General features: G+C 41.5%; 1 protein-coding gene across 2 annotated transcripts in view; it reads right to left on the reverse strand.

Moving 5' to 3' along the window:
• Positions 1-6,675: 6,675 nt before the first annotated feature.
• PHAF1 (phagosome assembly factor 1) overlaps positions 6,676-27,689 on the reverse strand; it is a 34,961-nt gene continuing 13,947 nt past the window's right edge. Inside the window, exons 6-18 of one of the 2 annotated variants that reach the window (XR_010784301.1) lie at positions 27,414-27,493; positions 22,839-22,933; positions 20,278-20,375; positions 18,602-18,714; positions 16,497-16,630; positions 15,801-15,884; positions 15,024-15,106; positions 14,217-14,260; positions 12,227-12,270; positions 10,801-10,859; positions 9,186-9,258; positions 8,297-8,760; positions 6,676-6,950 (exon numbers count right to left, since the gene is read on the reverse strand). Coding sequence is in view for 1 of the 2 variants with exons in the window: in XM_066557341.1 (XP_066413438.1) it covers positions 8,671-8,760; positions 9,186-9,258; positions 10,801-10,859; positions 12,227-12,270; positions 14,217-14,260; positions 15,024-15,106; positions 15,801-15,884; positions 16,497-16,630; positions 18,602-18,714; positions 20,278-20,375; positions 22,839-22,933; positions 27,414-27,493 (997 nt within the window). In the remaining variant the exon portion in view is untranslated. Of the gene's footprint in view, positions 8,761-9,185; positions 9,259-10,800; positions 10,860-12,226; positions 12,271-14,216; positions 14,261-15,023; positions 15,107-15,800; positions 15,885-16,496; positions 16,631-18,601; positions 18,715-20,277; positions 20,376-22,838; positions 22,934-27,413; positions 27,494-27,689 lie in introns of both variants that reach the window. The other variant, XM_066557341.1, reaches the window with a different exon arrangement.

The following is a 27,689-nucleotide window of genomic DNA, read 5'->3' on the forward strand; positions in this document are numbered from 1 at the left end:
TCCACCCCCTGCCCTCGAGGCCCCTCCCACGGCTGCCGCCCCCTAATCCCGCCCACCACCGTCACCGCGGCCCCGCCCCCTTTTGTCCCCGCCGCTTCCCCCCAGCTGCCAGCGAATGCAGCGCCGGTGGTGGCCGAAGTCCCGTCTGCGTCCGTCGCTGCCGCGCTGGCGTCCTCAGCACCCCCTGCGCGCGTTCGCGCGGGAAGCCTTGCCCCCCCCCCCCCCCCCACCCCTTGCGTTCAAGCGCACGCAGCGCACCCCGAGCTGCCCACGGGCCCCGCGGCAGGGCAGACGTTCATGTTTAATCCCGTCCCTGCCGCCGTTTCGGCGTACTCCCCTGGTCCCGCCACGGTACTGCTTGCGCTGGGACCAGGGCGCCCCAGCCCCTCCGTGCCGGCGCCGCGGCGTCTTCAGCGGTGGCTGCAGCGTTTCCCGTGCCTGCCGCCGCTCCAGCCCAGCCTCCCGTCAGCGCCGCCCCTGCCCGCCGGGGCGGCAGGCACCCCAACCCAGGCTGCGGTTTCAGCCGCCGACCAGCCCACCGCTCACCATGGCCGCCCCTCAGCAGACTCCCGCCACCCCCACGCCGCTCCTTCTGCCTCCCGCCCCCCGCCCCCCCGGGTTTATTACCCGCTAACGAGGCCGCCCCGCCGCCGCCCGTGGTCGCTTTCCCGCTCCTGCCCTTGCCGCCCCCCGCCACCCCGGGTTTATTACCCGCTAACGAGGCTGCCCCGCCGCCGCCCGTGGTCGCTTTCCCGCTCCTGCCCTTGCCGCCCCCCGCCACCCCGGGTTTATTACCCGCTAACGAGGCTGCCCCGCCGCCGCCCGTGGTCGCTTTCCCGCTCCTGCCCTTGCCGCCCCCCGCCACCCCGGGTTTATTACCCGCTAACGAGGCTGCCCCGCCGCCGCCCGTGGTCGCTTTCCCGCTCCTGCCCTTGCCGCCCGCAGCCCCGGGCCGAGCCGTTCCCCCCCTCGCAGCCTCCCGCTCCCGAGCTGCTTTGGTACAGCCCGGTCCCGGTTCCGAGCCGCTGCCTGCCGCTGTCCGGGTCTATGCACGGCACCACAGCAGCCCGACTCTGCAGCGTCTTGCACGTATCCTTCCGCCTCTCTCCCTCTGCCGGACCTTGAGAAGCCGAAGCACAGACTGAGAGACCCCTCCGCAGCGCGCAAGCCTGCGCAGCCGATGCCGAATGTGCCTCCGCTGCCCCGTCCCGCAGCCCCGCCGCCTGCTTCCCCCCCTCCGCCGCCGCATCCCGCAGCCGACCCGAGCAGCACCGGATCACGGCCGCATCTCCTCGAACACCCAACCGTGTTTTCTCCTTCCACTCTCCTAGCTGCAGGTGGGACTACTTTGCGTCACGATTCTTCCGCACAGCCACAGCCATGCACACAAACCGTGCAGCGGGGGGGGGGGGGGGGGTGGAATATGACAGCTGCAAAAACTTTTGATAATTTTCAACTAACAGACTGGCCTGAAGTCAGACGCCAGATTTGTAAAGAAGAAAGTCTAAATCCTTTAGCTATGCCTGTGCTATTCAGCCAGCAAGCTGGTGTTCCTACAACATGGGTGGCTATCCCACCTCATGATACAAAAGAATTGCAAAAAGCTGTAAGGGACAGTGCTATCTGCTCCCCATATTTTATGCAACTGCTGAAAAGTACCCTGGAAGGACATACACTCACACCAAATGACTGTAAAAAGCTTGTTAGTATAATTCTCACAGGCTCACAAAACATGCTATGGGAACTCAAATGGAAAAGACTGCTTACAGGGGTACTTACAGCACATCTGAACTCCCATTTTGCCCATCATTTATCCCAAAATACACACACAGCAAAGGAGATGGCCAGATGGGCAAGTCAAAAGGAAGTCTTACTCAGCTTTCTGAGTGTTTTCTCACTGAATTCAGTGGACTTGGTGAAAGGAGGCAGCAAAAACCAGAAAGCAGGAGGGAAGTAAGATCAACAGCCACTGTCCCCAGAGCTGGAGGACTTTTCATCTCCAGGTCTAAAGATCCTGAAGAACATGCAGGCTGAATTTGGATCTGATGCTGCAGCTTATTTCTCAGCCATGCTTATCTCTAGCTCAGACAGGGCTGGTTTTCCCTCCCAAGTACAGAGTAATGATTATTTGATTATTAGACAGCAGCATCCTTCCCTCATTACTGTTTATAAAAGCAGCAGGAGAGAGACATCCCTTTTAATTGTGGTGGGGTAAGGAACATACTACATCTCTGGATGCACTGAGTGGGATATGAGCTGCCAGCAACACAGCAACCCTCTAGCTTATGTTCTGCAGAAAAAGAGATTTTAGGGAGTGAGTATAAGCTACTCATGGCTCCTCATCAGGGCTACTTAAACACTTATTTTGCATTGATTTCACATTATTCCTTCCACTACTACAACAATGCACCTGCACAGAAATGCCTGAACATGTGGATCAGTGAATATGTAAGCATGTTATATTCTTTGTGTGTATTTCCTCCCTATTCTCTGGCTGCTGCTGGATATCTGACACCAGCAGCAGAAGATTTATTGATCTGGTCATAACATATTAAGGCTGCTGAAGAGCAGATGTTAAAAACAGACTTCTTGGCATATATCAGCCCCTGGTGGTATTGGTCTCACACATGTTCCAGTTTATTTATTGAAGCAATTGCTCTTCTCATTCTCTTCATTATCTTCCTTCTGGGCAATTCAGGGACACCAGAGTCAACCCCTTCCAGTCAGTCAATCCTTCTTGGATCATCGTTTTTGCTTTAGCTTGGGCAACACCCGACAACTTTTCCTTCCTGAGAAGGAAAAGCCCATCACACTGCTCATAAAAGCAGATGGAAATTTATCAGCTGCAAAAATTGATCCTGGCACAAATACAGTGAAAATAAACACTCAGGGATCCTCCTAATTTGATAATAAGCAGGTGCATAATGGGTCCAGAGAAGCCATCTGAAGGGGCAATTTCAATGATATGACCACATACAGCACCCAAGAGGCTGTGATGCCCCACAGGAGCATATCATGGCAGATGAGGAACAAAACACAGCCCTTTGACCATAAAAATATTGTTTGTCCCATTTTATTACAAACAGCCACACACCTGTGAAATTCATGCAGAGCAAAGGGTTCTTCTGTGCAGGAGAGCAGCGTGGCTCTGTGCAGCAGAAAGGTGTGACCCTGGTTCTTCTCCAGGAGACAGCCTTAAACACCTGGTGTGCACACTCCAAGGTGAAGGGTCCCTCCAGACTCCTGCAGCAGCACAGGTTTTTATTCTGCAACTTATTTCTGCCAGGAATAGGGCAGCAATGCTCCTGGCCACAGCTTTGGTGTAGTAAAATCCAGAGGCCCCCTGACACCAGGGCTCTGGCAGGAGGAAGCTGAGTCCTGTTCCCAGAAATTCCTCCCAGGACTGGTTCTGTCCTCCATATATATATATATATATATATATAGTGTAGGTGTAAAGCATTAAGGCACTTAAAACCATCTTCCAGAATTGGAATATGCAGTACTTTAAAATAACTAAAGGAATAAAATTTAAAGGGGAATTCATTAATGTATGAAAAAGATAACATGAAACCAGCCAGTCCAGAACAAAAGTTACTGTAATAATGGTCTCTTACACCACAGTGAGTGCAAACTCCAGCTTACCTTTCCTGCTGTTTCAAGCATTTGTTTTTTCCAGATCATGAGGAGAAATGATTTCACCTACTGGAAAAACAGACATCCCCACAACCAGCACAAGAGCTTGGAATGCAGATAAAAGCTTTGGCAGATAAACATTTTAACAGTGACTTATATAGCTACAGCAAAAACTCACATAGGCAAAGAAGATGGTATTTAAGTTGCACCAGAGCCCTCCAAGTAACACATGCACTCCCCCCAAAAAAATCCTTCATGGGCTCTGCTGCACTGAGCTTATTTTTAATGCTTAAGAGTTGTATCTCCAGTAAGATCCAACTTTCATTTTCCCCTTGTTTTACTTCAGCCTTACCTTCTCTCTGAAACAACCTGGTTAACCCTTTATATGAAAAGAACCACCAGAACTAACGAGTATTTCAACTCCACAGATACACAGTGAGGCATTTATCTCCCACGTGTGCTGTGTCAGATTGTGGCTGACAGACTCAGGCAGACAGGAGGGGGCTTTGCACTGGTGTAATCAAGCTTTAAAAAAAGGTGTTTATCAGGCAAAAGTTGACACAGAACTATTGTAACTAGCTTGGAATAACGTTCCTTGCATCATAATATCAAAAATTATTCTGAACACAACCAGCCCATGGGAAATTGTGCCAAATCAGACAACTTGGTCTTTGCCCAAATACTCTGGAGAAAGCAAGCAGAGAGGGCTTGGACACAACATTTCTTTCAAAGTAAGAGCCACACTGACTCACACATGCAGATTTACTGCAATGTACATTTTGAGTCACCAAACACAAAACCCTAACAGAAGTTCTGGCTTAGAGTAGTTAAGTGAATAACAGGTTCTAGCAGCAGGTAGAGAGAGAGTCAGTGTGAAGGGGGCAGCAAAACCCTTGATTTCCCTCTGGAAAACAGCAGCTGGCCCCTAACCTCCAGCCAGCCCCAAAGCAATGATGCATCACCATCTTCTTGTAGTGCTGAAATTTTTTGTTTTAAACAGGTTGGATGGGAATTTGAACGATCGCGATCACATGAATCAGTTCTCACACACCATATGATTACTCCTTCAGAAAAAAAATCTGTTTAGAATTAAAAATGTGGCAGTTCCTGGCAACAGAAGATTGCTTTTTCTTGTCAGGAACTGCATTTTGGGGAACAGAGAGTTCTAGTATTACACAGCAGCACTTATCCATACAGCACTGCCTGGAACCATCACAGGAGCCCAGGGAGTGCCTGAAGGCTGAAGAACAGGTGAAGAAATGTCAGCTTCACCTCCTTAAAAGAGAGCACAACAATCAGTTTTATTAAGTATAAACAAATTTAATACTGTGGACAGTACTGCAATATTCAAGTGAAGCAGACACACACACACACAAACTCCTCACCTCTTTACAAAGGAAAACAACACACATCACAAGGGGATCATATGCACTACATGTTTTATTAAAAATGCAATTGTACTTAACTTTATATCAAACAGTTTTATCATAGGAATCAAAAATGGTGGACCAATGCACATGGTGCCAACATGCAGGACCTAGATCAAACCACACAGGATGATCACAAGGAACAAGGCCACCTGGCAAAGTGGGATCTGATGCAGCCCAAATCTCTCAGTTCCTTTGGGAGGGGGCAGAGTTGGCCCCTTGCTCCCCCCTGAGCAGCCCTTTGCCCAGAGGAGCTCTTGGTTCAGGTGAACTGCCTCATCCAGCCTCCCTTCCTGCCACACTGCCATCCTTGCCTTGTCCCCAGAGCTCCTCTGCTCCTTCCTCTCTTCCTTCTGATTCAAACCCACCATCAGTCACCTCTACCCATTCCTCAACTTCTCATGCCAGCAATTCCTTAAATGCTCCACAATGCTTCTCTAATGCAGCAGCTCAGGAACAGCTTGGCTTGGTGCAAAAAGGAACAAACAAATAAAAACATCCCAGACAAGAGAGTTGTGAACAGCTGCATTCACAAAAGGTGGGTGAGGAAATCCATAAAAGCAGCTCCACATTCTCTCTCCTGGTGCTTCTTCAGATCTGCCTCTCCCAAAAGTCAAATGCTTTGAGCTCAGCCCAGCAGCACCAGCCAAGATGCAAAATGGCCTTGAATTTTTTGTCTGTGCAGAGAATTTTTCAGTATCAAGGGGCTGACCTAGAGAAGTATATGGGTTGTTAAGAGAGAACTGTTAATTACCAATACTATTTTAGTCATTAGGTCTCACCAGAGCATTACAAGTGAAGCTGGGAGCCCAGCAGTTATTAAATACCACAGGTTAGCTGCTGCTTCTGTCCTAGGTCTCAGGGTTCATGCTACAGCAGCAGGCCTGGCCACACTCTTCTGAAGAACTTCAACTCAATATGCTTGACAGCAGGATAGTGGTGGCACCTCCATAGCCATTACTCAAATCATCCTATCAAGGATTTATCTCCTCTGCAGCTCATCTGGAGCCTTTATTAGAAAAGGATGGATTAAAATTAAAGTTAGCATCAGGACTGCTGTCACATTTTAGTAACAAGAATCAGCACACACAGCATCTCAGCTGAGAGACCACAGAATTCTGTGAGAGCCCCTGAGCCAGGGCAGGCAGGGTGAGGCTGCAGGAGGGGGCTGAGGGCTCTGTGCCCCCACAGCCACTGCAGGAGTCCCTTCCCTGTGCCCTGCATTAACCTTGGAGCTGCTTCAGGGCACAGAGACTCCCAAAGCTTTTCTGTGAAGGAGAATTCACATTTGCAGCTTTCACTGCAGGCATTTCCTCCCTTCTGCTATGCAATATTCCCCTCTTTGAGGCTCAATTGATTTCCATGATCCCCAAGGGCCCACAGGAGCATAACAATCTAATTTCTGAACACAATGCAGAGCCCACGGTGCTATCAACCACAGTTTAAAGACTTCTCCACTTCAGGGCAAAACCTTACAAAATACTTTAATGTATATCTTTCAAGTTATGTTAGTTACTGTTTCTTTGGAGAACATGCTGAACTGGCTATAAAGCCACTATACACTAGTCAGGTACTTCTAATACAATAGCTGAAAAACAGTAAAAAAACAAATTAATTGATAAGAAAACAAAAAGCAAGAACATCCATGATTTTATTACAAAAACACCCAGCAACTGTATTTAACACAAAAACAGTAACTGAGAGTCTCTTTTTATTTTTCTTTCAGTGTACATGCTCATTATTATTCCATTTAATTTACAGAAGGGCTATGTAAAATGAAATTAAAATTAGAGAGGAAACAAAAAGGAAGATTGAGGCATAGAATTTTCTTAGCAAGCAACGATCACAGGAGACAGCACAGATTGAACAGGGATTCAACAGGAGTGACACCTAGGGATAAAGGTAAACAGTAACTTTTTCCTTATCCATTAGATTCTCCGTGGGGCTTTTTTGTTTGTTTTAGCAAAACGGTTTAGAGTATCACAGTATACAGGAAGACTAAATGGCAAAGAACGTCTCACACACACACACACACACACACACACACACACATTTATCCCTGCTACTGGTCCAGGATCCCAAACTTCAGTTAACATTCGATTTCCTATCTCTCATTCATTGATAAACTATACAGGATTACACTGTACATGGAGTTAAAATTACAAAAATGTCATATTTACAAAAATCTGTACACACATAGTAAAACTCACAAAATTGTCATCTATGTATCACAAGTTGCGACACCAAAATATTAAAAATGGGATAAAATTATACATTTCTCTTGTCCATTTTTAAAAAGGGTTCATTATTTCAAAGACAGACCACCTATTTTCTCCCAAATAAGACTGGTAAGAGAACTAGAAACCTAAAGTATCCTCCTGGGATAAAATGTCGCGAGCAGCATCTCCCAACTAGAAAGAAGCCTCTATCCTGTCTGCTGGGGTGGGGTGTGCAGTTAGCATCTATGTACAGAAATGGTGAAACTACAACGAGGATGTCTTTGGCTAAACCTTTGGCATAAATTAAAATCATACATCAAAAGTTACAGAAAAGGTTATCTCGGTGATGGCGGAATTCCAGAATTTCTTTCTGAGATACCATTATATACAGCTTTTCTTTCTCTGAGGAAGTAGAGGAGGAATAAAGGATTTTGGAACAGAGGCAAATGAGGCAACATTATTTCTTCGTTAAATTTTTCACTAGTATGAAAAATTGTATCAAATCTTTTCATTAAAACATAATTCAATCATAGAAATAACCCCTTCCAGAATTTTTTTTTCTTTCGAAATTGCATATGAAAAAAATTAGTAAACCAGCCATGACAGAAAAAAATTGTATCAGCATATCAAGTACATATTAGTGCAGGAAGGTGGATAAATTTGATCCACTGTATAAATAAGCTTTATGCGCAGTGTACATTAAATAACCACCACACCCCACTCACACCCAGTACACAGATGCTCCTCAGTGAAGATAAACGTTTATCAAGTAATTAAAGTGTATGTAGTGCAAATGTTACAACCAAGTATTATGCACATGCTACTTGCTTGGTTTAAAGTTACACAAAGATGTGGTGCCTGAAATCATGGACATATATACATCCTTGTCACACTTGGTACAATGTCCTAAGCCACAGAAATACCGAGGTGTTTAGATCTATATATATATACACACACGTTTTCTTAAAATGTGACCACCACATCAATACAGTAACACAAACAGACTAAAATCAATACCTGCTTCCAGATGCTCCAAGGCTCAGAAAGTTTGTGCTTCTAATTCTTGCAGTCATTACGTGCCCCTCTTCCATTTCCCCCTTCTGCCAGCTGAGAAGGAGGGACAGTCTCTTCACGTCTGTGCTGCATAGGATGAGGGCAACGGAGAGGAATAAATGACGGCACAGGCACCTAAGCTGCTTTCCTCCAGCAACAGTTCCATGCCCCATGATGAAGGGTTGAGAGAAATTTCCTCTCCACACCACCCCAGGGTGGAAAGGCTTATTGAAAAAAAAAAAAATCATAACGTGCTTTCCATATTATAAGTGGCAGCAAATCAAGGCACGCTGTACTAATTCTGTAGCATTGAGATTAGCTGACTTTGCAGGGGATGCTCACTGGGGAAGGTCCGACGTTCTCAACTGGCTGCTGGGCCGTGTGGGGCCATACAGAGTAACAGAAGCTATGTGATTATTCTGCATCACCTGCAAAAGCACAGCAGGGAAAAGGGAAATTAAACTAAGTGCTACAATCCACAGAAAATCAGAAGTATTAAAATGGTGAATACAGAAGTGATCTGCCTGAAGAAAGAAATCCCAATAACAAACGACAGCAACAAGCTCTTGGCTAGTTCCTAAAAACAGTCTCTTGGATTTCCATGACACAACACCATCTGCTCCACCCAGCCATGTGAATGTATCTCCTGCTAGCATGAGTTCCAGGTGACAAACTTGAAGTTTCAGCTTCAACATACAAATGTACAACCTCAGAGAAGAGGTTGCAAAGTTTCCCTATACTAAAATTATACCACTACCAAGCACTGGCCTTTACTGCAATAGGAAGCCACTCATAGTAATAGCAAACTCATCTTCCCATGCTCAGACAAAAATAAAAAAGGTTTTTTCCTAACCTCAAAGATCATTCGCTGCAGTCCAAAGCAAAAGGTTGACCCAAATGGGTTAGTGTTGTTTGGAGATGATGACCTAAACAGAAAAGAGGGGAAGAAATTTTAAAATTTCTGAGGATCAGGAACATCTTAAGGAGGAATAACTACATACACATAAGGTGAATTACAGCATCTTTATCATGGCTTTCATCAAAAGAAAGTACTTCTACATTATGCAACACCATTGCTAGACTCCAAGTGAGCCAAAGGAAACTCTGATGCCACAGAGCCATTAATAACACTTGGTGATAAAGAAAAAAAAAAGCCACTAGTGACCTCTACAGGAAAACTCTCCTGCACTTAACTTGAACAGGAAGAACCCTAAAAAAACCCCAGATACACAGGAAGAGAGAAGCACCATGTTACTACACATTATTTTTGTGCAAGATCCTTCCCTTTGTGTCTCAACCTCCACCATATATATTTACTATATATAGTCTATTATTTATATTAACTAGATACTGTCTATTAATCAACTGGATTTAGCATATTAAGAAGATTAACCTATATGATGCTGAAATAGAATAATCCAAGTTTGATTAAATAGCATTTTTCAAGATCTATGTATGACTTCCTCCCAGTTATTTCTGGTATTTTTGGATTGCACATTGACAATTTCTGTTGATTGCAATGAATTTGAGATTACAGCCAAAAAAAACCCTAATGAATATTTACCTTTTGTCCTTTCTTGTAAACTGGTCAGTTTTTCAAATTGCATGTCTGAGCCATTTGAGATGTGCTCAGTAAAGCGCTCTCTGGTTGAACTACTCTCTACAACACAGATGGAAGAAATAGAAGGGCTCTATGTCATCACTATTTCACCTTAGCTTTATTTCATTCACATGGCTTCTGCTCTAATCATCTCACTGGCATAACACAGGAGTAAAGGGGAACAAAGGGCACAATGAGTAAGGGGGGGAGAAAGGAAAAAAATCAAAGTCAAAATCATGTGAAAGTCTGACAAGAATACATTAATTTAACTGAAATTGCTGTGGTATTTGCACAGTACCCATCACTTACACTTGTCCTGAGATAAAAATCATGGTTTCACATCATAAAATGATAACTCTGCAAACAGATAATGCCCATTTAACCCAGTAGCCACCTCAATGCAGAAACACAGGAAATTTAAGGGCTATTCTATCTTCAGTCAGCCTAGAGGAACTGCAGAACTACATATGTTCATAAAAGACAAGCTTCTTCAGACAGACTGCTGTTGCACATGTTATGTGCATACATACTGTGCTGTACAATGTCATGTTATTGAAATACTTTATAGAAAGGATAAAAAACCTCCGCTATTTATTACTTATAAAGAAAAAGACTTTTTAGTGCACTGTTCGCTCTGAGATCTTCTCTGGATTTTGCATTTCAAGGAATTTTGGAAATGCTTTCACTCAGCATGTCAGTTTATTTCCTTTGAGAGCAGCTATCTCGTTAGTGGCCAAAAAAACCCTGGAACTTTAACCAGCAAAGCACAGTGGTAACCAGTACAAAAGTAACCAGTGCCATAAACACTCTTCCTCACCCTCCGTTGTCAACCCAGTCCTTGCCAAGTAAAATAAAGAGAGATTTTTACCTGTGAAGTACCACTGGCTTCTCTACAGGGTGCCCCAGTAGATCCTGAATACTGTCCCACTGTAAATACATCAATGAATTTCTGTTAAAATGAGGCACAAGAAAACTCTTCTTTTTACTTTTTATCTAGGAAGAGTGCATGCACATTTGTTAGTGACAAACCTATTTGTCAAATAAACTTGAGGTATTTACAGAAGTATTTTGTGACTGGAGCTATATTCAGTAATGGAACTATCCACTGCTAGGGCTAGTAAACTATCTTAAGGTATATTCTTATTTTTGTCTAAAAATAGTTTGGAACTAGAATTATTAATATAAAAATTTCTATTGGTCTTATGGATAAAGTGTTGCTGGAAAGTCTTGTGGCATTTTAGGGGCACCTCAGAGAGCAAAGCAGCTGTGGGAAACTTCAACAAAATATCCTCTTACATACCTTTGCAGAGAGGAAAAATAGCCCCACTGCTACCTCTCCCATAGGTCTTTCCTTGATTTAAGCAACAATATTGGAGAAGAGGAAAGCTGCACTATTTAATGACTGGGAAGTGTCCAACAGTTTTCCTCACTTGAACCAGACTACAAGAAGTTGCAGTTTCACACACAAGACTGAAATAAGTCAAAGCACTGAAGGGAGTAAGTTAATTCAAGTCAAAAAGCATAGAATGGTATCTTCTGGAGTCAGATTGCTGACTCCAATTTTTCTTCCCAGTATGGGAGCCAAAATTCACCAAGGAAAGCCTTCATTTGGCACCCCAGGAACCAAGAGAGCAGCAGTGACCCTGGCTGAATGTTGACTGCAGGGACACTGATGAACAGTTTTTGAGAAGTTTTTCAACTTAATGCAGCTGTCAAATATGCAGCAGCACCTGCCCAGCTGGGAAGTTCATTTAGGTGGAAAGGCTGTGGAGCATTCAAGGAGTCTGCTGTCATCAGGAGATGTCACACTGGCAGTGACATTTCTGGCTGCTCCCTAAGAAACATCCCATTACTGGTGCCCTTCAGAAGAAAGTGGAAGAGCACTGGACTCTCCTGTTCAATAGTCCATGTCTTCAGCAGCTATGCTTAGTACAACAGCTCTCTGAGAATTTTGTTTAGGAACACGTCTCCAGTTAACATTCAGCCACCACTGCTGTTGTTTTCCCCTATCACTTATTTCACTATTTCTAGCTGCAGCTGTGCTAAAATGCAAGCTATGCCATAATGTAGTAATTTAGTTTACTTGAAGAGTGTTATTACAAATGAATTCAATCATTTAACATACCAAAATATTTAAAACACAAGATACACACTAACTTTTGGCCTTCTACTACTCCACTTTAAAACAGCATGATACCACTGCTGTAATTTCTTTGAAGTGTGTTGTAAAGTTGGCATGAATCATTTAGATGGTTTAAAAAATCAGAAAAACACTCAGTTCTGCACAGGCTTACCTTGCTGTATGTTGTACATGTTTCTGTCTGTGAATCAGCACTATCTAGAAAACAAAAACCAGAGGAGCTTTTATAGCTTAAGCTTGAACAGTCCCCTATATAACCCTTTATTTTAGCATGTTAATTCAGATGGCAGGAGACACAGGAGCATTAGATCAGGTAATACACAAATTTATCAGCATTCACACTAGCAATCAGAATTGTCAGTAACACTGACTAAATGCCAGTTAAGGTGATAAAGCAAACCTCCCTCTTTACAGCAGGTCCCAACTTTAAGACTATAAAAGCTTAAGCTTTAATCTTAGATGGAAGAACACCACTGTAGAAGAAACCCCAACTCTTTGCACTAAGCTAACAGGCCTAGCACAGCCACTGCAGGAGGTAACAAGATGTGCCACTCATTAATTCCAAAACACTCCACTGCACTTGGAAGGAAAGCTGGCTAAAAGTGACATCTGGAGACTCAGGAGCTGGCAGGCCTGAGATCAGTGAAAACATCACTCTTCCACAATCAAGAGGACAGAGAGCTTGAGAATCACAGCCTACCTATTAAAAAATAAAAGGACAGCATTGCATCTAAAATTACAGCCTTTAAACAGAAAGTGTTTGCTGGTGGTTTCAAATACTGTCATACATATTTTACATACACATATTTGGGTACTCCTAAATACTGAAAGCACATTCCCAAAGCAGTGGGAATGGACCTAGACATTAAAATGTCAAACAGAGCTTTAAGTCAAGTTAAAGACCATTTGCTCTTCTGTATTTTTCCCTCTCTAAACATGCTCTCTTTGTGCTGAGAGTTCAGTGCCTGTGCAACTTGAACTCTGGCTCTTAATTTATCATCTGAACTTGAAGTACAAAAGGGAACTAATAAAACTGCATCAGGCACTGCCACCAGAGGGAAGAAGATAGGCTCTTCAAAACTGTTATAACATCTGTTCACAACTTGTTGCATGTCCTGGACATAAGCTAGAGGCCAGAAAAGCTGGTTAGAAATGCCAAATAAACAAAAAACCAAACACATTAAGAATAAATTCATAATGCTACTTGAGGTAAATAAAATTAATCCCAAATTAATGCTTTGAAGTACAGTAACCTAAGGGAAAATAATTTTAAAAGCAAGGATGTTCATGCTCATTTTCTTGGCTGAAGTACAAATCAACTTCCATATACACAAGCCTGTATACACAAAGATTGTTTTTCCAGGTTTTTAATCCTCCATATGCTCAAACTGCTGTGACAGCCACAGGAGGACTGCACCTCACACAGCAAGCAAAGTGCTTGCAGTAAATACCAATCAGAATGAGGAAAACATCCCTGGCCAAAACCTAGGCAGCATCTGGTATTCCCTGGATAATCCAAATACCTTCCCAGTACACATTTTTTCTTATGTTGAAGAAGTCTACATCAATCACTGTGATCTTCAGACAGGGTTCCCCTACTTTGCTGAGATTAGTTACTGCACAGAGCTGGGAATATCTTAGTACCTTGCCAAATCACACTACTGATTATAGAGTTATTTTTTTATAGATTTATTTTCAGGTGAACACAGACATACTTTGTCTGTAGCACACAGAGCCAACATATCTGGATGTTTATTTTCATTCCCAAATAAACCAGATTATATTAAATACCAGTGGACTGGACAGATGAGCTCAGACTAACACTGCCTTACAGATTTTGAGCCTCTAGGTACAAGGTAATTGATTTTAGCAGAGCAGCAGCGTTACAGGATATTGTGATGTTGCAGCTAAATATTTGCATGATCCAAGTAAGTGAAGAGGTAGTGTAAGTAAAATCAGAGAACTGCTACCTTGCCCTGAAGTGTCTTTTCCACTTAAATAGAAACCTAATCCCAAAACTTCTTCTCTGTCTCAGTGACTGTCACTGTTAGCATCCTCTGATAATGAAGGACAATTAGAGACTGATCCCAGCTCCCCTTGGAGCATTCTGTGCCCCTGCAGCAGGACAGCAGGGAAATGCTCACCTCTCTTAATGACGAGTGGAATCTTGAACTCACAGCGATGGTAACTAGAAAGTGAAAATTGTAAAAGCTATTAGAGAACAGAGAAGCCAAGAAACTGCACAGCCACAGACTTAGAGCTCTTAATAATCCCTTTCATGAAAAGTCATATCAATAATAAAATGAAAGTGATGATCTGTGATACCAGATTAAGTTCTCAGTTAGATTTTCTACATCAAAAAAGGCAGCAGCCTGGGAATGTCCTAATGCAATTCTTTAGAGGACACAAGAAGTCCTTCAGCATCAATTACTCTATTGTTACACAGCAGATGGAGAAATATTTAGCTATGAAACAGCACTATAGATTTCTCTGTCATTAACTGCTTTAATCAGACATCCAATCACTAACTCATACTCCTCCTCTAACGAGTTTACACTTAGAAAGTACTGAAAATATGTTCAGAAGATGAGATTTTTAAATCACTAATTGAAATCATGTTAGGAAGGAAACAGAAATGTAGCTACCAGAAAATGGGCACTCTGGCTAATACATAATTTTCCTCTATCAAGAGTTTGCACATCACACCTGGATCAAGACCTACCTTACCTCATTCACTGCTTTAAGACATACTTGCCAGTATATATAAAGAAATTTAATAGTAAAAAGAAAACACAACTAAAAAATGTTACTAATGATGTCTGCAACCTCCACAGGTTACTAGATACAATATATTTTCTAAGTCTCTTTGATGTAATTCTATAAAGAGAATGTAAGATTTCCTTTTCAGTTGTTTTAATGTACTCTTTCATAGATAAGTTCTGTACACTCACATGTTAAAGTTGTAATGACCAGGATAATTTGTATGCAGGACAAATTTCTTCACCTTGTGAGTGTTTGCATCAAAGAGAATATCCTGTTGAAGACAAAAAACAAGATGAAGCAATTTGGGTAGGAAGGGGCGTTCCCTAAACTAACCTGAGATTACTTAAAATAGCCCCTGTATAGAGTGACATACATTTATCTCACTGAAACTGAATCAAATTATGAAAAGTAGTATTTGAAAATAAGACTATTTGTAAATTCAAATAACACATTTCCTCCAGCACTCAATTACAACTGCAGCTTCATTTGTTAATGTTGGCAAGTTTTCTGAGGAGGTCCTGTTTTTCTGCATATTATTTACAGTAATGTAAACTAAAGCAGAACAGCTGCAAGCAGAAAAATGAAGATGTAACTACACCCCACAGCTCAGCAAGCTTTCACAACTGATGCTATGGCACACTTGCCTCAGTTCTGTGGGACAGGGGCATGGATCTCAGGAATAAGAACTAGTTACCTATGCATCAGGTACTACAGAAAAAGGAGAAAACCTAAGAGGCTGACAGAGTGCAAAGAGCCCTCCATCCACTGGTGGAGATAAAGTGCTGCTGATTAAATTTGTAAGGGTTAAAGGAAAGTCAAGTGAAGCTTTTCATATCCAGAGATTCCTAAGGCAGCAATCGAGTTTTGCAGCCTCTCATTTCCCACAGCCTTTAGCCTCCTGAAAGGATTGCTGTGTAACTAAAGCAGAAGTTTACATGAATTGTTTAGGGAAGCTTTCCACTCACCACTCCAAGTGTGAAATAATTGAAGAAGTAGTCATTGCACTTTGATGGGACCTGCTTATGGGGCGAGGGCGAATGGATTTTCATCTGCAAGAAATACACTTTTCAGATGCATGCAATAATGCTTAAAGATGAATGCCTTTAATAACAACTCTACATTCAAACAAACTGCTATAATCTCATTTGAAGCCTTTGTTCAACTAAGGAAGATACTGTGCTTTATGACAGGACCATCACCTGCTTGCAGCAGGCACAGCGACACATTAGCTTTTTCAGTTATCATAATTAAAGGGCTTACTTACATTATGCTGTGTAAAATGTTAGGAAAAGATCAAAGTATATGCTGAGATTACTTTACATACATTATAAGTGGAAAAAAAAATAGGCAGCACACACTTGCTAAGGCACATTTGGGATACAAAAGCACTCCCATTTGTAACTATTCTTAATCCAGTTAACATTACACAATTTGATTTTTAAAATAAATTTAAACAGATTTGCATCAATTTAGATTTTAAAAAAGCTTCTTAAAACCTATTACATAATGGTTCAGCCTGGTCTATCATGTCAAGCAATATGCTGAGCACTTGTAATTTGTGCTACATGGCAGTTCAACTTCACTGACCTTGCCAAACACGAGCACTATGATGAGACTGAGATACCAATGAACAAAGCCTGTGCCTGAATGAATTCCCTCACCTTGTCTTCAGACTTGTAGAAGACTTTGTGTGGAGAGCCCAAGGTGCTGAGCACATCCTGGCAGGAATCACCGAAGTACACGCAGCGCTCGAATACCCGCATCTTGGCATCAGCTAAAACACCTGGGCCACAGCCTGAGGAATGGAAAACAGCTCTACTTGCATCCTTGCTGATCACAGAATACATCACTAAATCAACACCAAAAGGTTAGCACCATTCCTCTATTTATCATAAACCAAACAGCTGCATTCCTCACAATTTAACCATTTACTTTGCAACAGTGTAAATATTTCTTATCAGAGCAGTGCATGTGCTGATTGTTGCATGGCTCCCCATTTCCACCTCCAATTTCAGCCATACTACCTTTCCTTCCTTGCCATTCACATGGACATGACTTGATTTCCCAGCCCATCTCAATTTGATCAGCTGGCTATTAGCAGTAAATACAGGAATTATTTCTATCCCTAGAATATTCTACTTTAGCTAGAGATTTATCTCCAGCTAAAAACATCAAGTGCATGAAGTGAAATCCCTCACCCACATTAACTGTATCACAAAACACACATTCTTTACTCAAGATTCCCATAACTTACTAAATCAACAGCAAGTATATCCCTGTGCAAACAACATTAAAGCAGGTCTTATTGAATAGCCATTACACAGATGAATTGCTGATAAATGTTACCAGATGTGAGGAAATGGAAAGATGCTGCAGTTTGTGAGCCCACTTGCTTTCAGGAATGCAACATCTTACATTTACAAGAACGCAAGGACACATATGCAGCAGTTACTGCAAAGCACAGGATGTGCTCTAAATACACACTTAGCTTTGCTCACTATGCATTATTTATGTAGCTAGTTACCCACTAAAATAAATCAGAAAAATCCAATTCACTCATCCTTGATTTCTTAAGCAACAGTAATTGCAAATTAATACACAAGCAGAGAAACTTGAGCTAGAACAGGTGTGTAATATATTTTACAAGAGTTTCTACAAGTTTTGCAACATAAGAACAGCACGTGTCCAGATTGCCTCTCTGCAAGTTTGTCTGAACATCAGTGATATTTTAATAATTATTTTATTAATTGACAACATTTCCTTTAAACTGCATGCATATACATTTTTAACAAAACTTGACACTGTAAGTGTCCAATTTCTCAAAATCATTTACATAATTATGATGCTATAGCTAACTCCTTCCCCAGTACATGAGGCTATATGTTCTCTGCACTAGACAGCTCTACCTTATCTTCCTCTGTAATAAGAGAAGCAAAGTAAGTTGAAAATATCTGCTCCTTTTTTATTCTTCATCTATAATTTTCTTTTTTCAACTTTTGCATATTGTGGGTGTATTCCAAATGTTTCCTCAATATACATAGAGCTAGCAATCAGGACAGGTGAAAAGCTGAGCCTCCTAATGAAAATTGTTAAAAATTGTTTTTCTTAAAATCATTGTCAAGTCTCAAGTTACAGTAACTGAACAAGATTCCTTTGCAGCTGTTAAATCTGCCCTAATTTCTAAGCACCCTCCCATCTCTGAAAGCACATAAAAAAGAGAGACTCATCAGCCTCTCTTCACTTTCAGCACTGTCTCCCACAGTAAATGAAAACAGAACTGAATGGGAAGTGCAGTTTAATGCTGCAGCATTAATGTAGTCACTTGCTAGCATTTTTAAAAGCCTTCCAGATTTAATCACAAAAATATCAACACCATACAGCTCCCTGGAATGTCAGAAAAAGCACACATACACAAGGTTTCTTGGTTTGTCATGGGTTTTTTTAGTGATGTACTGGGAACAGTGATGTGTTTTCTTCTACATACATCTGGAGACAAATTCAATTTCTGCAAACATATTTTAAGGACTTGGAACATGTGAGGCCTCCAGTTCCCAGTAATTTCTCCAGGGTTAGGAAAACGCAGCATTGAGCAGGTTCATCTTCAAAAGGATTTCACTGGGTTTTGTTCCAATAATTCAAAGCAAGGTAGATAGAACACTTTGAAATCCCTTACTAGATCATCACAAATAACCTGTGCTTAATTTACACAGGTTTACCCCTTCCCTGAGGGGAACAAGCACTGCAATGTTCTGAGTTTCTCCAATACCTGCAGTGAGTAGGCGAAGCCGTAAACCTGAGGGTCCAGTTCCATCACGCAGAACATCAACGTTCTCAGCATACACATTCCCAAGGAAACAGCTGAGAGGCATCAAGGGAGCCCTGAAACCAATCAAACAAAATGTGCACAGGATTTGCTTCACCTTCAAATTTTCCTCTAACAAGCTGGTACCAGTTCACTGGAACAGAGCACATTAATTTTGACAAAGCCGCATGTAACTGAGACTTAAAAGTTGTATTAAACAGAAGGGTCAGAAAGTGTGGGGGAAAAGGAAGAGGAACAAGATAGCACTCAAATGCAAGGTCTTTACCATTGATGAAAAAACCAGCAAGTTTCAAAGACTCCAGGAATTAAGGAATTATAGAAACTGTACCTAGCCTTTGGATATTGCCTATGAGGAAATGTCAGCTCAGATTTCTCTCAGGGAAAATGAAATTGTGGAGTGTTTAGAGCTAACTAAATTCTTAACTAGGCATATCACCCAAATGCAGCAAAAGAGCTTTCTCTGTGATGCTCCCACTGCTCTTTGGAAGGTACTTCATAGCCCAGAACATGAAATCAGTTTGTGCAGGTACACCCAAGACAACTGTCCTTCTTTACTGGGGAAGTTCTCAATTTAATTCAACACCAATATTATTTTAGAAAATAATCACAGTCCCAAGTGAAATATTTTTAATGGAAAGCCTATTTTCTGTGTATCAGCCTGTATGTGCTCCCTAAAATTCCTTGTTCTTATGCTCCTCCTCTGGGTGAATGACAAGCTAGAAGTTGGGCTTTGAGCTCTCTCTCACACACACAACAGAGCCCCATGCAACAATCAGTGCTTTCACTAAAGCTCACCATGTCACAGATGGGCACAGACAACAGCACTTTTCTCAAGTGCACTTATTTCTAATTAAGAGACAATGTCTGCATAAACTAAGCTCCCTCCCTTCTGAGCAGTAATCCAAGGATGTGTTTATCTCCTGGCCTTAAAACTCAGCTGTCTCTGAGAAAAATACCCTCTTATGACTTGGGGTATTTCTAAGATTAGGTATCTTGGAATCCTAGAATGATTTGGGTTGGAAAGGACCTTAAAGAACACCAAATTTTAGCCCCTCTGCCATGGGCAGAGACTCCTTCCACTAGGCCAGGTTGCTCAAAGCCCCATCCAGCCTGGCCTTTAAGGTAATAAGCTCAGTCAGGTATCTGCAAATCATTGAACATATGGCAGATTACATATATGGCATATTTTATTAGTTTTGTTTAGCAAGAGAGTTTAAGACCCTTGATAGGGTCCTCCCATGACACACATATTCTCAATATCCTACAACCTTACAGACTGCCTACACCAAGTCTGATTTGCTTAGGAAGAGGTCATCAGCACAAACAAAATCTAGAGGAAGAACAGCCTTAACATGTGTTACTAAACCCACAATGTTCCTTCCTTTAATTCATTTTCAGGTCAATTGAACTTGCCTACTACAGCTGAACCGAGCTCATTTTACAGCAACATAAATCAAACCAACATTTGATTATAAGGGCTGAGGACAACACCTACAGAAATCTAAAGTATCTAAAGGCATTCTGAAGATCCAAAGTGAACTAAAAAAAATATACTATTCTATTTAGCAATGGCAAAGCACTAAATAAGTGATGGAAAGAGCAGGAGCAGCTGCACATACTTGGTGTCCTGCAGGCTGTTCCCATTGTAGATGTACATGCGTTTCACAGTCGCGCCGTGCGGGATTTGCAGAGAGGCTAGACCATGGGCAAAGTTAGGCTGGGGAAACACAAAATCACTCTTGTTATACACCACAGCAGACACTTCAGCTTCAGAAGACACTTTCAGACACTTCAGGTCAGAAATTGCTTTAGAGATGCTGTATATGCTTACCAATTCAAGCAAGTCTGCAGCAAAAGACAAGGGAGCAAAATAACAGAAAACCCAACCTTCTAGGTGGTGTTTCTATTCCACCACTCCTGGATTCCTGAACTGGGGTGAAACACTCAGCATGTTTATTCATCAAAAGATGCCACTAGTCTGACAGTTAGTCACTGTGTGAACTGAGAATTCAAGTTTTTCCTTGGTTTGATCATGGGCAGCTAGCAATTTCCAAGTATTTGTACTGATACACTGTATTTAAGGTCTAAAAAGTCATCTGTCTTAAAGGAAAACTTCCTTTTTTTGTCTCCCACTGCATTAATTTCTGCCTTTTAACATTTTTGGTGGTTTCCAAGATGCCTTATATGATGAACAGAAACTTGTTCATTAAATAGATTTTCCACTCTTATCCCCACATTCTTACACCCAGGGATTTGAGTGCTCTCATTAAATAGAAAGCATGTTAAGGAAGTCAGATTGACTCTTACTGTACTAGAAGAAGGAATTTCTTTCAATTCTGAATGTGACAGGACATTCAAGACCAATAACATACTTTGTTGTCACCAGACAGAAAAAAACCCTTTGTCACAAGCAGTCAACAAAAACAAGATGCACAATATGCAAACTATTACCTGGTCTACTTTAGCAGGCATCACATAAGGTAAACACACACACAAAAAATTCTTAGGAAAAACATTAACCTAGAACAATAACTTTCAGTGCTGTAGATATTAAGAAAGGAACCTCCATTACTTAGCAAATCTAGAGATGTCCCGATTTCAATTCTCATCCTGAATTTGCCTGGAACATTAATACCTTTTGCTTCTTAAAGCAGTCAGACTTCAGATTACTGAAGTGAGCAAAGGTTTTTGTGTTCTCACCTGCAGCTTGTTTCCAGCTATACAATAAACTCCTAAGTTTTCTTCATAGTTTTTCCATTTCCATAAGCAGAAGATTACACTACTTTGCAAAGTAGCTTAGCATTCCTATACGATCTTCCCTGAACTTGACAGATTTTGACAGATTCAAATTTGACTTCACTCTGCAATCTTTTCTAATGTTCCTCTCTAAAAACTTCCACAAAGACTTGTCTTCCCTGTGGACTGTTTCATACTGCTATGTTTTCAAAACAATCCTACTTTTACCTGTTCCTGGGGAGACTTTGGCATTACACTCTTTGCAAATAACATTTTACTAACCTCACTAGAGCAACTGAATGAGACACTTGGAGAATGTAAAATTACTTTCTGCACTGTTCCATCAGTTTGATTTTAACATCTTTTAGATAGTCCTGCAAGGAGCAGGGAGTTGGTCTCAATGATGCCCCTACAGGTTCCTTCCAACTTGAAATATTTTATGATCTTTTCAAATCTTTGGTGAAACAATTGACTTCCTCAGTAGTTTGGCTATTTCATTCACCAATGCCCTGGGAACTCTTGCATGAAAAGAAGAGTTTGTTGGGGCATTCTTTTTGTTTGCCTTATTAGGCTTCTATTCACCTTCCAATCTGAAACCCAAGTGACCTTCACTACTGCTGAACAATAACTTCCCCTGGTTACCCCCTGTGACATGTCAACCACAACCACTAAAGCACTCAGCTGTGACAAAGAACATGTGTCATCATGTGGGTTGATTTCTTCTTTGTTTTGGCTCTTTATATGCTCCTTTTTTTTAATGCTTTTTAACGGGTCAATGCAGATGAGACAACTGAGAGCATTTCCACCTTCACACAAACCAAGTTATACATACATTTTCATTAGTACAGAAGGAAACCACAGAGGACCTGATCTTGTTTCCACTTTAGACGGGAATTTCCAAAGATTTCAGAGAATGCAGTAATGCATTTAATTATTCAGTAACTCATCCAAACATTTGGTGAATATGCAAACAGGCATTACGAATAAAACTCATTCATTTGGCTTGCTAGAAGCACTCATACTGAAGGACACTTAAAGAAGAAAATGTATTTTATGAAGTCTATCCTACTTTAGTTGCATAATCACTTCAATGAGATTCAAAAATATCTGATAAAAGAACAGCCTCCCAGTAGATTGCTTAATATTTATGTATTTGCATAGACAGCACTCATATTTTTAGACAACTCCTTTTACCAACAGAATTGCTAGTCCCAGTTCATGATGCAAGCAAAACCCCTAATCATACGCCTTTTGTCAACAGGAAGTAAATTTTTAACTTTGGGATGGTTACATAGCATTAATAAGAACAAAGCAGAGGAGTTCAATTCCTTCCAAATTACTGGTTTCTTTTGTTTGCAAAAGACAGCAAGACACAATGTAGGTGATACTCTGCAAGTACCACAGAGGCAAAAAGACCATCCATTAACTAAGAATGATTGCTGACCTCGTACTTCGGGGTTTCAGTCCAGGAGTCCAACTGAAAAGAAAACGACAGTCCTCTGAAATTGAGGTGAAAGAGTTGCTCAGCTGAGTTATACACTAGAAGGGAAAAGAAAGTAAAAACAGAGTTACCAAAATAATCTAAGACTTCTCCAGTTCATATCTAACAGCACCTTCATCACCTCAATGAATCTCAGAATGCAGGAGGAACACAATTACACTGGACCATAACAGCTTTGCTTTTAATTTCATGCAGTAAAAATACAGCAATAAGGGAACCCATAGATTCATTGCAGTTCCCTCTGCAAGCCTGCAGGCACTAACCTATCCCTAACAATACAATTATACCTTAATATCTCTAAAGTAGTTTAAATAGCCACTGTTGGTACAAAATAATTCTGTTCATTGTTATGTAAAACATTGTACAGTGTTAACCAGAAAGGCTTTGAGAGAGGTGTGCACAAACACTGATAATTTCCTCTTTCACACATGGGGAGTTCAAAGGAGAGCTCACCCTGTGACCTACATTTCCACCTCTCCTCCCAAGAGGAGCTCCCATGCCCCAGTGAGCTCCTGCATTCCCGGGTAACACTGACACAGCCCAAGGAGGAAATGCTTCAGACACACAGGTCCTAGACCATTTACACTGATAATTAAAAATAGCATCACCAGAAACAGCAGCCAACCAGTCAGCTCCCACAAAGAGCACTAATAAATTAGAGCACGCACAGACTTCCAGCTGTCACCACATCACGAGATGTCCTGATTCATTGCAATCAATTGCACAACACCAACTATGAAAACAATAACTGTCGTCCCAGTACTTACTCTAACAAGACATACTGTTTTCTGAGACTGTGGAAAGATTAAAAAACAATCCCAGAAGACTGAGAGCTTGGGAACTGTTTTAGGATTGATTTTACAAACTCCAACCTGTGCCCAGTAGCCACTGGGGGAACAGAGTGTTCTAGTAACACACAGAATCTGACAGCTTGAAAACACCAGAGGCTTAAAACAATAAAGAAACCCTCTAAAAGAGAAGCTGCTTTCTTCCACTTTACCAAAGGAATACCAAAGGCTCAAAATTCCCTTTTTTCTTACAATGTTAAATTTAAAATGACATAGCATAGAGAGAAAATGCATATAAAGAAATATTTTATTCCCTCCCTCCCACAATGTCTTTCAAATGTTCAACTTAAAAGACATATCACAGGGTATCTGGACAATGCCAGGCCACCCAGAATAGAAAAAAAATAGTTGAGCAATAAGCATTAAACTTTCCAAAGTTATCATTTGCCTTTTCTACAGAATGTGCTGGCTAAGAGTCTTTTCCACGCTTGTCACTGAAAGGAAAACGCGTGGAGAGAGGGAAATGTTTTGATCGGCAGGAAAATTATACAAATCTCTCTCATGTGATAAATTATGATACATCTTTTCCAAAGCCCACAGCCAGCTGGAGAACTATTTTTCCCCTAGTCATGCCAAGTGTGATATCTGATTATACAAATTGCATCAGTTCCCATCCCCTGCAATGTTTGTTGATGCTTGGGTTTAAAGGGCAAGGAATTTTTTTATTATTGGAAAGTTCTCTCATGTCTCCCTCAAAACCATAGATCACAGCCACATGACTGAACAAGGTAAGGATTTTTTGTATTAATCTTTCAAATTTTTTTTTAATCACACAGGTACCCTGCTAATTCCATTCAAAATTGCTGACAGAAGCAAAAAGACTGCTTCTTTGCTGCTGCACTCTGGGTTGAGGATAGGGAGGAGGTTTGCCTTCCAGGAAGGCAGCAGAGTGTGACCAGCTGGGAAATATTTCTGTAAAGCTGACAGGACAAAACCACCAACACCAGCAAGGCTGCAAAATGGACACAGCTTAACTAAAAGGAGAGGCAGATCCAAAAGTCAATTCTTACTGGTATCAAGCACAAGACTTCTCTGGCACCTTAGGGGAAGGTGAAGTCTGAGAGAGCCAGAACACAGCAACGCCTCCATGCTTGCAAAGCCTTTGGCAGGTGGGAAGGAGGACTTTTTCTTCTACCTTATGACTTGAGTCCAGCCCCACAGCCCTGGTCCTTGCTGAATGGCACCTTTGGCACAAAGCCACATCCATGAGGACTCAGGACAGGATGTGGTTTCAATAGAGCCACTGGCAAAAGCAAGCCCTTCCCAGCAGGAGGTCAGGTCAGAGAATCATGGAAATGTGGGATAAAAATCTTGGCTTTGATGAAGCTGTTGACCTCCAAAGTGGTTGTATTTCAATAAAGCCCCATGACAAAGGTACTGCAATGTTTCAAACTAACATTAGCCAAAAAGTAATGAGGCTGATTGATTTTTCTGATGACTCTTCTTTTTTAAAACCACTGATCTGGCAAAACCAAAAATGCTCACTGAAGGTTGGTTTCAACACAAAACTGTTGCTAACCTTTTGAAATTTATTTTGAAACTAGCACTGTATCCTGTTGCAGGAAAGTTCTGCTGCAACCACCTTGGTTTGAAGTGAAAGACAACATTCTGAGTGAAATTCTAGTGGAGGTTAGTTAACAGAGATAAAAAACAAAATAAGTTTGAAGAGCTTGCATTGGTGGTTTGGAGGAGCATTAGCACAGAGAAGTAAAGGGGTGGTTATATTCCTTTCACTCATGAAACCTAGTATTTAGTGCTTTGGTCACATTAAGAGGAAGGTTTCTCCTCCCATCCCAGCTCCAATTTTTGTGGGACATGAAAACACCATCACCATCCTTCCCCCACGCTGAAAACCATTCTCCTTCTTCACTTTTCTGTTTCAGAAAAGCCAAAGGAAAAAAAGAGTTATCAAAAACTTGAGTTGCATAATACAGTTCAAACTGTTTGTGACAGGCAGCTTAATACAGAGCATTTACTTCTGCTAAGTAGGCTGTAAATGGAAGAAGTGTTTTTCCAATGAGGAAACTTGAATAAGCAAATATACTAGTGAAATGGTAATAGAGGCCAGCATTTTAATAAATACATTTTCTTATCTACATGTCACCAGATGAAAAGATGTTATGAAAAACTATCACCAGATGAAGCAAGCATGCAAGTCTTCTTAATTGAATATGACAGATGCACAAGATCTGCAAATTCAGCACAAGGACATGTGGTGCCAAACTATGTTTTTAAATGCTTGCATACAATTTTATGCAGTAATAAAATATGCTATCACTATCACAGGCAAAGCTTATGGCTAGATATGTATTTTTACAGTTCATAATACCACAATTTTGGAAGCGCTCCACTTCTACATAATTGCAAATAAACCATAATCACAGAATAAATAAAAATTATAACCCACCCAGGACATGGAACCACTTTTACCCTTTATTTCTACAGTTTCTTGTACATACCATTTCCATAATAGATCTAACCATAGAGTTCAGAGCTTCTGTCTAAGAGGAACTGTTAATGTGAGGACCAAAATTTAGAAAGGTTTATTCTGGTCCTTGGAGTATTACAGCTAGAAATGTTCCAAGCTTCATTTATCTCAATCTGATATTCATCTACTACTGCAGGCTTTTATGCAATAATACTGCTCTACCCACATGACCCTCCCCAGTTAATAAATCCTGTTCTGTAATGTGTAAGAGATTGTCTGCAGAGACAAAGGCTGGATATGCAATCACCATCCATCACAAAGAACATTCGCCTGTTTGGGATCAGCCTGACTACTGCAAATGGACTGGCTTCAGCTAAAAATAGAAAATGAGGCTCTGAAAATGGTATCTTGACTATATGGAGGTAAAACTCTTCCTTGTTGTGCCAGTTTGTGGCTCCATTTCTCGAAAGTTCCCAGGCAGTTTAATTATAAAGTTCAAAAGTTTCTCCACTGGCTTATTTTCATGGCCTAGGAACCCCCTGAAATACACTCCTCGTTTTCATACACAAACAAGGAGCTTACAGACAGTCTTTTTCCTGCTCCAGAGAGGGGGAACAGCCAAGGGGCTGTGCAAGAGTCAGAGTGGGTTCAGCCAGGTGAAACAAACTTGTCCTGGTTCTGCTCATGCTGCACATTGACTGAGTGCCCACCTCCCCAGTGCCCCCAGTAGAGGAGGGGACTCAGGGAGGTGTGAGCCAGTCACACACAGCTCATGTTTGCTCCTGCCTAGCAGGGGTGTAACACATTCACAGAGCATGGAGACTCAGCAAACAGCCCTGGCTGCCTCTGCACAGAGAGCTGCTCAAATGTCTGTGCTCATGGTATACACAATCCCTAAGGATGCTTGAGAGCTGACCATGCATAAGGACGTGTAACAACAACAAAGATCACAGTTTTCTGGTACTGGCAGTTCAAAACAGATCATTACTGACATCTGAATACACCACTCTGTGCCAGTGACTCTCTGCCCCACCATTTCCCTTTTCAAAAAGAGCCACAAGTGAAGTGACAATACATTTTAGATGATTTCCCAGATGTAAGGATATGACCATTCTGGAACACAGCTCCAGATCATATGACAACAGAACTGCCTACACATTGCTCTAGGCAGACATACTGGAAAGGATTCCTAGAAAGAAGTCTGTCAGGCTAGGTGTGCTTCTCAGAAACTTTTTGGCTTACCTCCTGGATGTGTTGCTCCAAATGACTGATCAATTTGTTCTATGGTTGGAGCAATTGCCTGAGAGTTAAAATGGACACCACTGAAAAAGAAAAGAGTTAATCTGCCTGAAGGAAGCCAAACAGATGCTACAAACATTTACTAATGGCAATACCACATCTAAATTTTAAGAAGTCTCCAAGACTGAAGAGTACACTCGTAATTTAACTGAGTGCCATGTTCAAGAAAGGATGATTATGCACGCTCCTTCATGACAGCTATTTTTGATTTTTAAAATG

The sequence above is a fragment of the Molothrus aeneus genome, chromosome 11 (genome assembly GCF_037042795.1).
Source record: "Molothrus aeneus isolate 106 chromosome 11, BPBGC_Maene_1.0, whole genome shotgun sequence".
NCBI classification, from domain to species: Eukaryota; Metazoa; Chordata; class Aves; order Passeriformes; family Icteridae; genus Molothrus; species Molothrus aeneus.